The following is a 17,918-nucleotide window of genomic DNA, read 5'->3' as shown; positions in this document are numbered from 1 at the left end:
CTTCCTGCAATTTGACCCCCAGGTGTTTTTTGTGTTTTGCATGATGTTAATTTATTAGGTTAATAAGAGTAGTAGGTCATTTCTCATTTTCCTGGGCTGTGAGTGTTGCATGTAGCCACAGTGATGCCTTCTTAATGAAGCTTTTAGTCATGTGGCACTTTAAAGGAAGGTGTTGCCACAGGTTTTGCCTGTCTTGAGATACCAGTTTGGTGAGGATGAAACTAAATGGGAGGCATGCGGATGAGTCAATCAAGCTTTAATGGCATTTGTAATGAGAGGGAGTGTAGCATTGACACCAGCAGTACAATCCTCTCCATGCTTCCCCTTTAAGTTCTCTGTTTCTGGGGCTCATTCCAGGTAAGAGTGAGTAAGATTGCAGCCTCAGCTTTTTCCCCCCTCCTTTGACTGTAGCTTCAAATCCTGCCTTGCATTATTAATTGCTTCGACTGCAGCTGCAGTCTTAACCCCACTTACCTGACAGTAAGCCTCGCTGGATTCAATAGGACTTGCTTCTGATTGGATGTGGTTTGGATTGCAGCGTAACATCTGATTCTTCTTCACAGTGTTTCAGGAACACCACTTTCGCTGCTTATCCACAGTGCGTTTACTCCATTCTTTATAGTCAAATAAGCTTCATAAAATCAAGACACCTCTTGCCAACTCAGGCTTACAATCTTAAATTCACAAAAACCAAGCGAGAAATGAACGAGGAGGAAAAAGGAAACATTCTTAGGTGCAGTGTATAATTTCCAGCTGGCATAGGAGCCAGCTCCCAGGGGCTGAGGTATCTTTGTCCCCCATAAATTTTTTGAGGGGCTGAGGTCTCTTTGCCACTTGAATGGCAATGCCCCCTTTCCAGTTGATCGGCATTGCCATTCAAATGGTATGCTTGCACTGCGTCTTGTGATCGATTATGTGAGGCAGGGCTTACCTGAGTCCCCCCAAATATTTTATCCAAGTTGTCACCCCTGCCAGCTGGAATGGAAAGAGTTCAAGGAGGGGAGGAGCTAGATGGAGCTGGTCTCCCCAAAGAGCCAATGGTGTGGTTGCTGCTGGGTGACGCTTAAGGGAAGGAATGGCCTGATGGAGCTGGCCTCTGGGGGAACCAATGAAGCGGTCCTCTAGCACCACATCTACTTTCTACTGCATCTTCTGTCATCACCATCACTGAATCCTCAGGCTAGGCAGATTAGACTTATGGCAAGGATGAAGAACCTGGTGCCCTCCAGGTGGAGAGTCTTGTATTGCAGGGAGTTGGACTAGATTATCCTTGGGATCTCTTCCAACTCTACAAATCTATTGTTCTATGATTAGGGCAGCTAATTGCCAGTCACTGCAACTGCCACTTGTTTTGGACAATTGTGTCTTTGTAAGCCATACTATGGTTGGTTCATTTGCCTTACCTGGAAACTGCCTGCCTGCCATTTTGTTTTTGCCAGCCTTTCCCGCAAGTTGGATTGCACCACCTGGTTCGGAGTCACCCGATCTTGCATTTGCTAAGTTGTAAAATATGCGCCCCGCTATGATGTGGTAATAGGGACGCGGGTGGCGCTGTGGGTAAAAGCCTCAGCGCCTAGGGCTTGCCGATCGAAAGGTCGGCGGTTCGAATCCCCGCGGCGGGGTGCGCTCCCGTTGCTTGGTCCCAGTGCCTGCCAACCTAGCAGTTCGAAAGCACCCTCGGGTGCAAGTAGATAAATAGGGACCGCTTACTGGCGGGAAGGTAAACGGCATTTCCGTGTGCTGCGCTGGCTCGCCAGATGCAGCTTTGTCACATTGGCCACGTGACCCGGAAGTGTCTCCGGACAGCGCTGGCCCTCGGCCTTTTAAGTGAGATGGGCGCACAACCCTAGAGTCTGTCAAGACTGGCCCGTACGGGCAGGGGTACCTTTACCTTTACCTTATGATGTGGTGTGAATTTTACAAATCAAACCTTTCCTAATGTTATCATTTAATTAATTAATGGCCCAGGGTGGGTCACAACAATTTAAAATGCCACGTTAAGAACAATTTTAAGCAAATTATACAAATCGTACATGATGAGATGACAAATCTATTCTCGTCTTGTCAGTTCATTCAAACTTACAGACTATTGAGCCTTATCATCGGTGTGGGGAAAGAAAACATTTCTAAGGGAATGCACCCATTAATCAGCTAGGATAGCTCAAGCAAGAGAGCATGAGACTCTTAATCTTGGGGTTGTGGGTTTGAGCCCCACGTTGGGCAACAGATTCATGCCTTGCAGGGGGTTGTCCCTTCCTACTCTATGATTCTGTGATCTATAGTCAAATATGTGGCACGCTAATCTAGCACTATGAATGGTTGATTACACTTAAATTTGGTCTGTGTGGCAGGTGCTGTTCTTCCCCCGTGGTGTGCAGGGAACAACAATCCCCATTTCTTGGTTCGTGTGTCTGGAAGGTCCCCCCTTTTGTACCTATTTTTGCCTTGCTAAAATGTTGTCAGCGTGAGTTACTGGAGTTTTTATTCTTCACCTTTTTCTCCAGAGTATTTACATCAGGGAAGGGGAACTTGTGGCTCTCCAGATGTTTTTAGACTGCAATTCCCATCATCTTTGACTACTGACCATTCTGGCTGGGGTTTAGGTGAACTAGATCCAATAGCCTGTCGAGGGTTGCTCTAGAGATTTAATCTTAGTTGGACATGGATGCTTGAATTTACTGCAAATCTATATTTAGCCCACACTTGTGCTATAAATGCATATGCATAAACATCATGGCAGCAATGCACAGTTTGCTGAGGTATATTTTGAAGTGTTAATACTGGAGGGTGGTATCTTGGATAGCCAATAATGCTGCGAGACCTAAGAATGAGAAGCCTTGCACATGCAGGGACTTCTGTTTCTTCCTTCTGTGCAGGACAATGCTCTATATGCACATATGAATGCTACGTTGTGCACTGAGCATTTCTTTGTTCGTGTAAGAGTCACTTTGTGTACAACGAAACAGGTACCCCAGTACTTCTCCGCTATGTCTGTATTGGAAGGGCTCAAATCATGTAGATGCACGCTCTAATGGAAGCCCATCTGTAAGTCACTGCTGCCTCCTTAAAATTTACATAGAGAATCCTGCTCAAAAACAACACACACACTAAACTCTAATGTAGCCAAGAATGCAGAAGTGCCCTCTGAAAAAGGCTGTCAGAAGAGGAATCTTGCTCTACAGGCTGAAGATGTCCAACAACTTTTGCGGCTGTATATTTCTTTCTTCTGGCAGTTCTTGGGTGGGGAAGTATCTAGTGCAGTCACTCGCCCTCCTTTTCCTTTAAGACACAGATTCAGAGAACAATATGTCATTTTGGCAGCTTACGATCCCAGCCGAATGTTGTCTTTAGATTTTGGAGAAGCAGAAAAGCAGCAATCTTAAATGATAGCTGAGATGAGGTGCTTTTAATAAGAAGGTTCTTAAGAAGCATAAAAAGGGTTAGCTGTACTTTGACTAGACCCTTTGAAATGACAAATGTAGGTCCAGTTATTTCAATGGGCTTGCTTCATAATAATAATAAACTTATTATTGATATCCAGCCCATCTGGCTGGATTTCCCCAGCCACTCTGGGCGGCTTACAGAATATATAAAACATAATAAAGCATCAAACGTTAAAAACTTCCCCATACAGGGCTGCCTTCAGATGTCTTCTACAAGTTGTATAGTTCTTTACCTCCTTGACATCTGAAGGAAGGGTGCCACTGCTGTGAAGGCCCTCTGCCTGGTTCCCTGTAACCTCACTTCTCGCAGTGAGGGAACTGCCAGAAGGCCCTCGGAGCTGGACCTCAGTGTCCAGGCTGAGCGATGGGGCTGGAGACGCTCCTTCAGGTATACTGGGCTGAGGCAATTTAGGGCTTTAAAGGTCAACACCAACACTTTGAATTGTGCTCAGAAATGTACTGGGAGCCAATGTGGGTCTTTCAGGACCGGTGTTATATGGTCTTGACGGCCACCCCTAGTCACCAGTCTAGCTGCTGCATTCTGGATTAGTTGTAGTTTCCAGGTCACCTTCAAAGGTAGCCCCATGTAGAGCGCATTGCAGTAGTCCAAGCAGGAGATAACCAAAGCATGCACCACTCTGGTGAGAGACAGTCTGCGGTCAGGTAGGGTCTCAGGCTACATACTGGGTGGAGCTGGTAGACAGCTGCCCTGGACACAGAATTGACCTGCACCTCCATGGACAACTGTGAGTCCAATATGACTCCCAGGCTGTGCATTGAGGACCAAGGAGTCCCCCACACCTGCCCGCCCCCATCTCCCAAAAACAGTAATTCTGTCTTGTCAGGATTCAACCTCAATCTGTTAGGCGCCATCCATCCTCCAACCACTTCCAGACACGACCTTCACTGCCTTCACTGGTACCGATTTAAAGGAGAGGTAGAGCTGGGTATCATCCGCATACTGGTGAACACCCAGCCCAACACTAATGACCGGCATTGGATTGTATAATCCAAACAGATGTTAAAAAAGAGAGAGCTGCTTTTTTCTCTAGGCGCCTTCCTTACCTTCTGCGCTTGTCTCCTTAGTTCATGCTTTTAGGGAGAGCCTGACTGAGCTAAAATTTGGGGAGGTTGGCGATAAGCTTGTGGATTTCATTAATGAGTCATCTGCCTCCAGCCCACCTCAGTTCAAGCACTACCTCAGGAAACAGACGCAGCAGCTAGGCTGCTTTCCCATAGCAGTTCTTCCCTGTTCTCACATCAGGAAACAGAATGTAATTGGGTTAAGAGTTCTAATTAAACACACAAAACTTCCTCATCAGAAGGATGGTGCTTTTCCAGATCATGGATGTAAGGTGTTCTGTTATGACACATGCAAGCTGGCTCAGTCCAGAGTTTCAAGTACAGAAAACAACTCCTCCCTTTGTGTTGCAAAGATGACAGCTAGTCAAATAAGTCCAGGAAGCCCCTATAAACAGGGCATGGAAGCATCAGCCTATTCGTCCTCAGCATCTGGTATTCTAAGGTATACTGCCTTACAAGATGGAGGTTCTATTTTGCTATTGTAGTTAGTAACTGCTGGTAATCCGAATTCATGAGAAAGTAGGTCTAAATCTTCTTTGAAAGGCACCTGACCCATAAATTTGACCCACATAAGAGAGATTTCCATTTGTCTCTCCTGAATCTACAGCTGATTCATTTTCTTGGGTGACCCCTGAGTTCTAGTGTTTGCTGACATCTTACTGCTTAAATTAAATAAAAAAACTGTCAGCACATTGTCACTGCCAGCTGCAAAAATTTCTAAGCCATTGTTGAAGGAAATATTACCTAGCTGTACATTTGACTTCCTCTTGAGCATGAGTAAAAGCTTTGATAAGCAAAACCAGCTTTTCAAAAAACAGCTTGCATGAAAGCTAGCGAGCTCATTAGACAGTAAGTTGTCACATTCATTAAAGGTGTTACATAGATAGCAATTGCTAATTAAAATGAAACCTGCATGTAGATCAGGTCTGATTAGAGGTGTCAAAGATAACTGGTTAGAAATCCATTTGGGGTGGGAACTACCTCTGGAAACAAGGGAGAAACTTCTGGCTCTCTCTCTCTGTTGTTCCCATCCATTGGTCTAGAAAATTACCTCAGATAATGTACTTAGGCCACAGGCAGGCACATTTGCCTTCTGGAAGCCCTGACGTCAAATCTATCTGGTGCTTTTGTAGGGTGCAAGTCATAAGTGAGTTCTTTCCACTCTAACACAGAGATGAGGTCAACTGAGGATGTGCCTCAAAACTTAGCTTTTGGACAAATGACACAGGGCTTTTTTGTCCAGCAGGAGGCACCATTGTCATTCTAAGAGAACAAGGGGGAAGTTCATGGTGAGCTCTGACACCTCTTTTTCTAGAAAAACAGTACTGCAACGTAATTTCTCACTGGAGGCCTGCTCCTTTTGGGGTTCCCTAGCATTTTTCGTGGGTTACTACTTAGTAGACCCACTGAAATGGATGGAATTAAGTCTACTGTTTTCAGTGGCTCGCTTTGAGCATGATTATCATCGCCCATCGTTAGGAAGAGAACGCCTTTTAGAATTGCAGCAGCTATTGTTATTTCCACTAGGGGTCAGTCATTCACCGCTGATCCGTTTTGATTTTCGCCTTGCTTTGAAGAAAACCAGCAAGAGGTGCAGCAAATTAAGTTCATGTCATATCAACCCACAGTTAATGTGTGTAAGTTGTGGGTCTCAAATGGTGGTTCTAAACCCCTCGAGGGTACAGAGTGAAATAACATTTGGCAACCAGCAGAACAGGTATTTCAGGTTGCCTTTTCTTCTCTCCAACAAATATACATAAATATGCCTTTTTTTAAAGGAAAGACATACCAAAATTCTGCAGAACGTTTCTTCTGAGCAAAAGATCTGATTGGGGTTTCTTGTATTGTACATGTATTCCTTGCTCTGCTGTAGTTATGTGTAACAGCTAATGGTTCCAGATAGAGATACGGATGTCTATCAACGTAAAGGAACTAATCCTGGCAATGGGTTCACATTTGCCACTGTTGAAGTTAAGAGGCGTTGACCACATCTGGAACTCAGGAGCGAAATCATGGGCGTAGCATTGAATCATGTGGCTTCCATCATATATAAAAACATAGGTAAAGGTAAAGGGACCCCTGACCATTAGGTCCAGTCGTGACCGACTCTGGGGTTGCGGCGCTCATCTCGCTTTATTGGCTGAGGGAGCTGGCGTACAGCTTCCGGGTCATGTGGCCAGCATGACTAAGCCACTTCTGGCGAACCAGAGCAGCGCACGGAAACGCCGTTTACCTTCCCGCCGGGGCGGTACCTATTTATCTACTTGCACTTTGACGTGCTTTCGAACTGCTAGGTTGGCAGGAGCAGAGACCGAGCAACGGGAACTCACCCCGTCGTGAGGATTCGAACCGCCAACCTTCTGATCAGCAAGTCCTAGGCTCTGCGGTTTAACCCACAGCGCCAAAAACATAGTAAAACATTAAACATTCTTCCCTATACAGGGCTGCCTTCAGTTGTCTTCTAAATGTTGTCTAGTTACTCATCTCCTTTGCTTGAGGGTCCCATAGCTCCATACACTCTGATGAAAATCACCCTAAGCAAAAGTAGGACATTCCGGGATCAACTCAGACACACAGACGGCTTCTGTAAATCCAGGACTGTTCCTGGAAAATAGGGACACTTGGAGGGTCTGCAATTCTGGATGCACGTAACTGGCAGTGATGTCCATAGATTTTGCATCCCAATAGACATGCAGAGGATTATTCTGTTGGACTTCACACTAGTGGGCCATCTGCATGATATATCCTGTGGTTTGTGGCTGAATACAGTACTGATGAATTTTTTTCCTGCAGCAGAAAAAAAGACGATAAAAGTTCCTTGGGGCTGCTTTTGATGAGAATGGGTTTTCCTGGTTTGTTTGCAGGTCTTCATTGCCGTAAACTGCCTCAGCACAGACTTCTCATCTCAGAAAGGTGTCAAAGGGCTTCCTCTGAATCTTCAGATTGACACCTACAGCTACAACAACAGGAGCAACAAGCCAGTCCACAGAGCTTACTGCCAGATTAAAGTCTTCTGTGACAAGGTAAAGCTGATGGAGTCTGTAAAATGATAGCTTTATTTAGGAATGTTTTGCCTCTTTAGTTTAGTCCGTCAGTCTCAGTTCTTACAAGGCAAGCAGAAAAATAAACAATTCAAATTGTTTATTTTTTTCTGCTTGTCTTGTAAGAAATGAGATTGACTGGCTAAACTAAACTACAATTCAAAACAACAACAGCAACACTCTTCAGCACTTGGAAATTAAGATGACCTGTTACTTTTTGAGACTCATTCAGTGTTGTGCTATTTGCATATTTGGTGAGGGTGCAATCACTTGGAAAGGATGTCAAGTGAAAAGTCTCAAGTGTGTACACACACACACACACACACACACACACATTGATGCTATGAACCTTCCATTTCAAACTGAAAAATACGAGCACATGCTAGATTTTCTTATTTATAAGTCTGAGGTGTTTAATGAAATTGCTAACCAACCAAAATGAAGAACTCTTCCAGCTATCTCACAAATTCCACTAACCAAAGCTAATTATTGTTGTATTGTCATCACTGATCATTTGCTTGCTTTTTAAAAAACGCACACACACACACACTAGCATCACATATCTCATGAACATTGATGTCAGCTACCTGATGACTATCAGTTTCTCAGGAAATGAATTCTCAGCCCTGTTAAACTTTTTGAAATAAATGGAATCCAAAACACACCTAATTCTTGACCATGAGAGATAAAATTGTAGACATTATTGGCTTTTAATAAATAACCAACAATAAAAGCAACAGTTATTTTAGGAACATTTTCCCTACTTTTAAATATAAATATTTTATTGAATGAACTTCAGTTATAAAGAAAAAAAGTGATACAGAGAAAAAAAGTGGGGGGACATGAAGAAAAAAAACAAAGATGTGTATAAGAAAAAAAAATACCAAAAAAATAATAATTTTAGGAACAAAGCAGCATGGTTCATCTAGTTTGCTAACTCTGGCCTACTTGATTTCCCTCATTTGGCATTTCTACATCATCTGGGTTAAGCGGTCATTCTGTCCTGCAGATTCTGTCCCCATTAACAAAAAGATGTAGTGCTAAATCTAAGTAGCAAACATTGAAGAACAAGGTCGATCTGCTTTTTTAAATCTACTTAAAAAATAATAATCAAGGCTGCTCGCTGTTGAGGAAAAAACAACGAAGCTGGGTCCAAATGGGCCTGTTTTCAACCACAGTTCAATCTTCATCTTTATTGATTAGCTGACAAGATGCAAGTTTACAAGACAGAAACTTCCATGTTCTCAGTTTGGGGTTTCTGTGGCTTTACTGCTGCACCTTTCTTTTACCACCTGTAGCCAGTAGTTTAACCTAAAACTTTGCCCCACTAGTTGTCTCAGCAGCTAGGCACTTGGAAGGAATTGTAATAATTGCTTGGTCTCTCTCTCTCTCTCTCTCTCTCTCTCTCTGTGTGTGTGTGTGTGTGTGTGTGTGTGTACAGTCAACTCATCTGGAGAAGGAAAGGCAAGCTTTCTCAAAATTACACAAGATCAGTTTACATGCATTTGTTTTGCTCTATGTATTTGTTGGGGGAAGCTACACCCTATGCAGAGTAAGGCTGGGCAATATCTGGTTTATCACCAGCTAAACATTGTGATACACCAATATATCACAATGTCTGAAATAAGGATGGAGCTCTGTAGAGGCATTGGCTGGCTGGCTTCATGGTTTCCCCCTCATTGTGATTTTTGCATAGCACACACACACTGACACACACACACACCATGATTTGCGATATATTGCCAGGTCAGAAATTATGAAACCAATATCTTGATGTGGACTTCAAACCGGTTTTGGACGATATATCAATATATCACCCAGCCCTAGTGCAGAGAGAGTATATCCACTATATGGTAGTGCAGAGCTTTCCAAACTGTGTGTCGGCTGCAGTGTGTAGGTGTGTGTTGTGTGAACACTCCCCTCACTCCTCCCGGGTCTGGAAAGGGGTTAGTTTAACCTCCGGTTTGCTAGGAAAACTGAATTACTGTGTTGCAAAATCATGCATGTCTAAAAAGTGTGTCACCATCATGAAAGGTTTGGAAAGCTCTGCAGTAGTGGAGCACAGCCTCGATAAAATTTATTATAAAGGATGACAAATGTAGAATTAGCAATCACAACAAGTCTAACAAAACAAGACCTTAACAAAATTGGCACCTGCTCAGTAATAACAGTATTAGTTCCCTCAAGAAGGTCTCTCTAAAGATTGACCTGGAAACAGTCTCAGGAGAGGATAGATTATATGCTTTCTAACCCCCTGGTTAGAACTGCAGTAAAACAACACATGGTTGACCGTAACCACCTTGGTATTGTTATGGGATCATTTGTCTTTAAAAGGAACTCAAGCTAACGTAACATCCAAAAGCTTTGAAAGTAACATTTTTAAACAATAATATAAGTCTGCTTTGCTTTAGGTATTGATCAATAAAAATTGTAATAGGGCACATAGCAAATTAAAAGTGATATTTCACAGCAAACCTGAACACACCCTTTCCTTGTTTTCTAAATGAGACAAATCAATTTATTCTGTTTGTAGCATCCTTTCACCCATGTAGGTTTGCCTGTGTATAAAACTAACTACTTCAAGCTGTTGTTTTGATCCTCATTGCTTACGGCAAGGGACATAAACAATGCTTACAACTATAGTAGTACCTTGGGTTAAGAACTTAATTTGTTCCGGAGGTCCGTTCTTAACCTGAAACTGTTCTTAACCTGAAGCACCACTTTAGCTAATCGGGCCTCTTGCTGCCACCGCGCTGCTGCTGCATAATTTCTGTTCTCATCCTGAAGCAAAGTTCTTAACCCAAGGTACTATTTCTGGGTTAGCGGAGTCTGTAATCTGAAACGTCTGTAACCTGAAGCATCTGTAACCCGAGGTACCACTGTATTTTCTGGCTTGAATCTGCCCCCCTCCCCTCCCCCTGCACACGCAAGGCAGGTTCAATAATTGATCATTCATACTTGGTTGCAATCTACATTTCTAATATATTGTCCATGATACTTCAAGCCTTGCTTTGACATAAGAAAAATTCTCTTTATTGATTATAAAACAGAAACACCAGTTATACTGGCTGAGAGATGGGGCAACAATTTTCTTGCCTACCACCCTTTAAAACAGTCGTGAAGATTACATGTAATAACTAACACCATAACACTCCATCTTCAAAGAGTTAGACTTACTATGTCTTTGATGATTTGAACTGTGTATGGGTTTGGTTTCAAGTTCAATGACTTTTGGAAGAGGAAGAAGTTCCAAACATGACTGACTTCCACAATGCCTGATTTGGGTGGGACCAGGGATGCTGACCTCAATGGGGAGGAAGCCAAGCCTCTGTAAATAACCTTTCTTCTTTCTATCTGACAGGGGGCAGAGAGGAAGATCAGAGATGAAGAACGAAAACAAAGCAAAAGAAAAGGCAAGTGTACTGACCCCAGCTCCCAGCTGAATGCCTGTAAGTAGAAAATATTAAAGTGCCATTTAATTTAGTGGAAAATTTCAACTAAATCTGATTTGAAATGCAAGCAATGGTATAAAGGAAATATTAAAGTGCCATTTCATTTAGTGGAAAATTTCAACTAAATCTAAATTTGAAATGCAAGCAATAGTATAAAGCACAGGGTTGGTTTGTTTTTCTTAAAGGGGAGGTGTGCTGATGTGGGGCAGACAATAATCGTGTTGGTGGAATTGAACCTTTATTTAGGCCTTGCTAAGATAGGCGTGTTCAGCTTGAGGAGAGGCAGTTGAGCAAGAAAATGCAACTTTCATGTAATTACACCAAGGCATGAATGTAGGGTCACCTCACAAACTATAACTGTTATTAACAGCATTTTCTGAGGCGAAAGAAGTTGTGGGAAATCAAATCACTCCACTCTGGATCACAGCCAATTTGTTTTTGTGATGTTTTTGGGCTCAGTCAGCCCTTTCCATGTTCAGCACTACCTAAGTGCTTTCATTTCCCCCCGCAGCTGTACTAGTAGCTAGTTCCAGGGCTCTCCTGAATGGATTTTTTTCCTTTTGGATCCCTTGGATTTGCACAAAACTGGAAAGTTGCACAAGCAGATATAAACTGTGTGCTTTTGCATACAACTTGGGCAGGGTATTTTAGAAAAACAAGGTGCGTGCACAGCTATCTGCACCACAGATCCTGCCGGTACTTAATTGACGGAATCCACGGCGTAGAAGGCAGGGACGAATACAAAAGAGACCACCTCCTGGTATGAATGGGAAAGACCCGAGTTGCTCCTGATGTACAGATTCAAACACATGTGGATACAGACAAAGTGGATTTGCAGCTAACTATAACACTCAAATGTAAAGGTAACGGGACCCCTGACCATTAGGTCCAGTCGTGACCGACTGGGGTTGCGGCGCTCATCTTGCTTTATTAGCCGAGGGAGCTGGCGTACAGCTTCTGGATCATGTGGCCAGCATGCCTAAGCCGCTTCTGGCGAACCAGAGCAGTGCACGGAAACACCGTTTACCTTCTTCCCGCCGGAGCGGTACCTATTTATCTACTTGCATTGTGACGTGCTTTCGAATTGCTAGGTTGGCAGGAGCTGGGACCAAGCAACGGGAGCTCACCCCATCGCGGGGATTCGAACCGCTGACCTTCTGATCGACAAGCCCAAGGCTCAGTGGTTTAACCCACAGCGCCACCCGCGTCCCAACACATATAGCTCTGGTGGCAGTGACCCAGTAGTGCTTTATTCAGCTAAGCAGAATCAACATTCAAATGTGGACAAGCCCTAATAAATGGAGTCCAGGGCAGGGCTGCACAGATAAAGATGGGAGCTCCATGGGGCAAGTTAAGGATCAGACCAAAGCCCATGTTCTCGCCATGACCAATCAGATGTCTGTGGGGAGCCTGCAAGCAAGACAGGAGTGCAACAGGGTTCTCCCCACTTGTGGCCCTTTGTCTTTGAGCTCATAATCTAACAGGCCTGCCAATTTTTGTTCCACTTGGGAAGGAGTCGTAAAACAGGCTCTTCTTCAGAAAGCAGACACTAAGGGAGGTTGTATGTGAGAGAGAAATGTATTATTTCCTTCTTCTTTCCAACAGTTTCTGACGTCAAAGTGCCGCTGCTTCCGTCCCACAAGCGTACAGATATCACTATCTTCAAGCCGTTCATGGACCTTGATACTCAGCCGGTTCTCTTCATACCTGATGTTCACTATTCCAATCTTCAGCGGGGAGCTCATGTATGATTCCTCTTTTGCTTTATATCTGGGAGGGAGGGTGATAGTGAAGAAGTAGGAAAGGTTATTTCTCAAAGCATAAAAAGTGTTTGTGGCAGGAGGAGACAAAGGGGGGCGGGTAACGAAAGAGGGTTGAGTAGCAAATATATGGGGGTGAACAGGAGAGCAAGAGTAGCTGAGAATTCTTGAAAAGCCAGGGTGGTAGGCATCCAGGAAGCACTTTGAAAGAACTGGGTTTGGGGGCTTTGGAAGATAGAGAGAAGGTGAGGAAGGGAACAGTGGGCAGGAGCCTCTCCAAGCTTAGGAGAACAGCGAGATGGGAGATACAGTGGTACCTCGGGTTACATACGCTTCAGGTTACATACGCTTCAGGTTACAGACTCTGCTAACCCAGAAATAGTGCTTCAGGTTAAGAACTTTGCTTCAGGATGAGAACAGAAATCGTGCTCTGGCAACGTGGCAGCAGCAGGAGGCCCCATTAGCTAAAGTGGTGCTTCACGTTAAGACCAGTTTCAGGTTAAGAACAGACCTCCGGAACGAATTAAGCACTTAACCAGAGGTACTACTGTATATAGGTTGGTGATGATCAAGGAAGAAAGCAAACCAGTAGCAGACAATGGCTAGTTCTGAATGGTTTCCAAAGCACTTTTCTACCAGTTGTCAAGGTTGCTGGGTACACGCAACACAGTTGTACTGATCGGTTATTAAGTTTTCTCCAGAACATGTGAAAATAACTAGACTTCCCCCCCTCCATACCCATTCTAGGTCTTTCCTGTTGCATCTGAAGAACTGGAGGGCGAAGGGTAAGACTTGTTACCACTTCCATACTCCAGAGCTGCTAAATATTTTTGAATGAGGAACGCACTGTTTTGTTCTAGTTAACTCAGGGATGGGGAACTCAGGGCCCTCCAGGTGTTACTGAGTACAACCCCATCACCCCTGGTCATTGGCCAATGTCTGCTGGGACGGATGGGAATTAAACAACATCTAAAGCAGGGGTGGGGAACCTTTTTGCCTCCATGGGCCAAATCCTTATCAGGATCTGCCTCGTGGGCCAAATGTGACCAGTGAGTGGGTCCACCACTTGACAAGATCACTGGATTGGCAGGGTAGCGGGGACACCCACCTGTCAAAATTCCTTGCCCTAAGTCTCTCTACACTTCCGCTTTAAGCCTCTAACAGTGGGGACTTAAGGGGGAGGGGGAAACATTGCAAAAGCATTTAAGAGAGCCCCCCACATTCCCTTTCGAATGCAGGAGATGTCTTAAATCCTTTGCAAAACTTGCACGGGAGCTGCTCCAAAGAGCACTGTTGCAGAGAACTTTTAATACCTGTTTTGCAGATGAGCAGGGATTAAAATTCTGCTTTCTTGTTTCCTGCTGGGAGCAGGACTGCGCAGACATTGCATGATTAAACACTGTCTCTTTGCCCATTGGCTGATGTCACCTGTGAAGCTAGCTGATAGGTGTGGTTTGGGGAAAGTGGTCTTGCAAGCTTTTGGATTGAGTGATCTGATGGCCTGGCTGGTTTTCTTGTAGCTCTGCCATGAAGAGGGGGCCTTATATCAATGAAGATGATTTTGCTGCCACCCCGGTTAAGCTGTCTCGAATAGAAGAACCAAAGAGAGGTAAATAACGCCACTAACCAGGAGGAAAAGAAAGCGCTGTTTGGGTTGTACTTCATAATAGTCCAGTATGGGTTCTAAAAGGCAGTATGGATTCTAAAAGGCAGGCTTGTGTTAGCTAATTTTGCCAGTGCATGAGCCAGGTCCCCTTGACGTATTACAGGACCAGGGAATTGAATCTGGCCTGTGGGCTGAATCCAAAAGTCCTCCACCCACACCTGGCCACTTTGACTTGGGGGGGGGGGGATCAAATACACAGTACAAAATATACCACATGAAGCAGCTCTAAACCCAGAGAAACATTCACTCAAATGAAAACTTTCCCCCCTCCGTTGTCATCTTCCACAACATGAATGAATGGCTTGCTTTTTACATTATAGCAAGTAACAAAATAGGTCACCGGCTTGCATGGAGAACTTAAGGAAGCTGTGCATATTACAGTTCTAATCCACTTCAGCCTTCCATTTTAACTCTTCAATTCATGGAAGCTATGCAGTCTGGCAGTTCTGCCCTAAATTCACCCCTATCCACCGGTATCTTAGTATAATATAAACTGAAGCTGTAGGTGTGGTACTGTTATCGCCTATAGCAAATAGAACTTTGATAGCATTCATTCACAGGGGTGAATTAAGGGCAGCCAATATACTGTGCTCAGTTTCCTTGCTTTGTGTGATCTTGAGCCTCAGCACAGCTTTCCTCAGTAGTGACACATCCCAAGTGCTTGAGGCTCCTTGTTGCAATGTGAAATGGTCTCCGATATCTTGATTTGAAGGCGCAAGGTCTTCATAGATGGGACAAAAATACCTAGCAAACAGAATTTCCTTATTGATTGATCAGTCTCTCATGCCACCAGAACATCACAAATCCAGCTTGCTGAATAACAGAGTTCCTCACCCAGTCTAGGTACACTTGACCCTGGCTCAAGTCATTGTGCTACTCCTAGAATGTAGAGTGAGGGAGGTTAACTGCTTGTATTCACATCTGTACCTATAAGCAAACTTTATCGTAATTGCTTGAAAGCTACTGCTTCGACGAAGGTCCCATATGCACTATATATTTAAAGCGGTATTATATCACTTTAAGGTTTACCCAAGAAATTCTGGGAACCATAGATATGTTAAGGGTTCTGAGAGTTGTTCGGAGACAGAGCTACAGTTTCCTGAGTGATTTGACAATCCCTCTTTCCAAAGAACTCTTGACTGCGACCGATTTCTCGTTAATCACTTCATTTTGGGAGACCTGTTGTTAGTACACTGAGTTGATGGGCCCAGTTTAATTTTGTTCACGTGGTTTAGAATATATGTGGACATTCTATGACATCACAGTAGTCCAGTCAACGTCCAGCCAAATGTCACCATATTTTGATTTTTGAAATTCTAAGAGTAGAAGAACCACCTCCTTCTCAAGGTGGGGGATGGGTTGCTCTCAAGAAAGCATTTATTATGACAAGTCCCTGGAGTGTCCATTATGAGGAGTTAAGTGCAGAATTTTCTCCAGTCCTGTTTCCTCCTAGGCAGGCCCACACACTACCAAGCTTCTACCTGGTTTGCAGAGAGTGGATTTAAAGTACTGCTTCTGACTGCTCTGGCCTGAAATAGTTATGCGCCGCATTATAGCATCTCAACTTATTGTTTGACTAATAAATGCCTAATGTTTGTTTTCAATCTGATTTTTTTTCTAAATCCTCATTGACTTTGTCGTTGTTCCAGTGTTGCTGTATGTTCGAAAGGAATCAGAAGAAGTCTTTGATGCACTTATGCTCAAGAGTCCGTCTCTGAAGGGTCTAATGGAAGCTGTAAGTTGCAAGCTTCTCTAGCACCAAATTTTAGTAAAAGCTGGAGAAACAAGATGCCCAGTTTTCTGTACTTCAGGGATATAACCTTGCTAATTGGTGTGGTTGTCCTATTGGTTTCAACAATAGAAATGCCTAGTGAATTGTTCTCCCTAAGCCTAAAACTGCAGCTGTGCTTGAATCACTGCACTAACTCTGGACCCCATTAAAGGTAAAGGTACCCCTGCCCGTACGGGCCAGTCTTGACAGACTCTAGGGTTGTGCCCATCTCACTCAAGAGGCCGGGGGCCAGCGCTGTCCGGAGACACTTTCCGGGTCACGTGGCCAGCGTGACATCGCTGCTCTGGCGAGCCAGAGCCGCACACGGAAACGCCGTTTACCTTCCCGCTAGTAAGCGGTCCCTATTTATCTACTTGCACCCGGGGGTGCTTTCGAACTGCTAGGTTGGCAGGCGCTGGGACCGAACAACGGGAGCGCACCCCGCCGTGGGGATTCGAACCGCCAACCTTTCGATTGGCAAGCCCTAGGCGCTGAGGCTTTTACCCACAGCGCCACCCGCGTCCCACTCCTGGACCCCATTGGACCTGTGCAAATATTTTCTTTGATGGAAGAGAGAGGGGGGAAACATTAAAACCAATTTCACTACCAGAATGACCCTTTGGATGAAATAGAAAGAACACAGCGTAACATTAACATTAGATTTTCCACTGGCACGTTTTATGAACTGAGAAGGCAAGAGCTTTGGTTACTTGTGTGTCCTCTTTGCATGCATCTCATGTACTTTGCTAACAGGAAGGGGAAGTTGAGAACAGAAAGGACAGCCACCAATCTCATAGTACAGAGGGGTAGAGCCAGGCAAAGGGCCAGTAAAGCTATTGCCCAGGAGGACTATGGGAGCTCCAGGAACCGGTCTAGCTCTCAGAAAACCCATAGATTTGCCCGGTTTGTGCCATCAAATCCTTACTTAAATATGCCAGGATATGCATGATCTTCAGGCCCTCGCACAAAACTTATTTGGTCCTTCCATGGTTTAAAGCTGGCTCTCATATCCTGGCTTGTTTTGAAGCCATTCATCATAGTTCCAGGTTTGCATGCAACATGAGACCATTGGTGAACTGTGACTTCCTGGTTTGTTTCCCCACTTGTCTAAATGGCTGCATGTGGGTGCATGACGCTGATGCATACCCTGACTTATTAAATCAGGATTAGATCATGCAGCCAAGTCACTTAGTCCATCCCATTGTCCTCTGGAGAACAGCATGTGCCTTAGTTTTCTGTTGACACAGAAAATGATCCTTGTTTTGTGGCTGACCTCTTTAACTGCAAGTTCCTACAATCTGACTTTTATTTCCTATGCCAAAATTAGCATGTAATCTCTTGTAATGAGGCAGACAGTAGTGTTGATCTCATGTGAATGACCTTACTTGCTCAGGTCTTGCCAGTGTGCCAGGTTCTTTAAAAAAATGCTTTGTCTGTCTCCCTCTCTTTCTCTCCCAACACACATGCTGCATAATGGATGAAGATATTCTTTGTGTATGCTTCTTCACACTCATAGGTATATAAAAAAATCTACTTCATTGCAAAGCTTAACCAAGAAACTATCAAGCCTAAAATATATTTTGAGAATGTGGGATGAAAACAGCCACATCTGAAGTCTTATTAGGGACATTTTCACAGGGCAATCCTATTTTTGTTGCAGGTAGAGGTGCTGAGCAGAAAACCACTCAAATCTGTGCTTTCC

General features: G+C 44.1%; 1 protein-coding gene across 2 annotated transcripts in view; it reads left to right on the top strand.

The window, feature by feature from the left end:
- Window positions 1–17,918, top strand: part of GRHL1 (grainyhead like transcription factor 1) — a 61,301-nt gene that overhangs the window by 35,006 nt on the left and 8,377 nt on the right. The window contains exons 9-14 of one of the 2 annotated variants that reach the window (XM_077926351.1): window positions 7,391–7,549; window positions 10,929–10,980; window positions 12,625–12,764; window positions 13,527–13,564; window positions 14,300–14,388; window positions 16,095–16,180. In XM_077926351.1, the coding sequence (XP_077782477.1) occupies window positions 7,391–7,549; window positions 10,929–10,980; window positions 12,625–12,764; window positions 13,527–13,564; window positions 14,300–14,388; window positions 16,095–16,180 (564 nt within the window). Of the gene's footprint in view, window positions 1–7,390; window positions 7,550–10,928; window positions 11,017–12,624; window positions 12,765–13,526; window positions 13,565–14,299; window positions 14,389–16,094; window positions 16,181–17,918 lie in introns of both variants that reach the window. The other variant, XM_028722519.2, reaches the window with a different exon arrangement.

Source organism: Podarcis muralis, chromosome 3, assembly GCF_964188315.1.
Source record: "Podarcis muralis chromosome 3, rPodMur119.hap1.1, whole genome shotgun sequence".
Taxonomy (NCBI): Eukaryota; Metazoa; Chordata; class Lepidosauria; order Squamata; family Lacertidae; genus Podarcis; species Podarcis muralis.
Note: the sequence above shows the minus strand (reverse complement) of the source record. Positions and strands in the feature narration are given on the sequence as shown.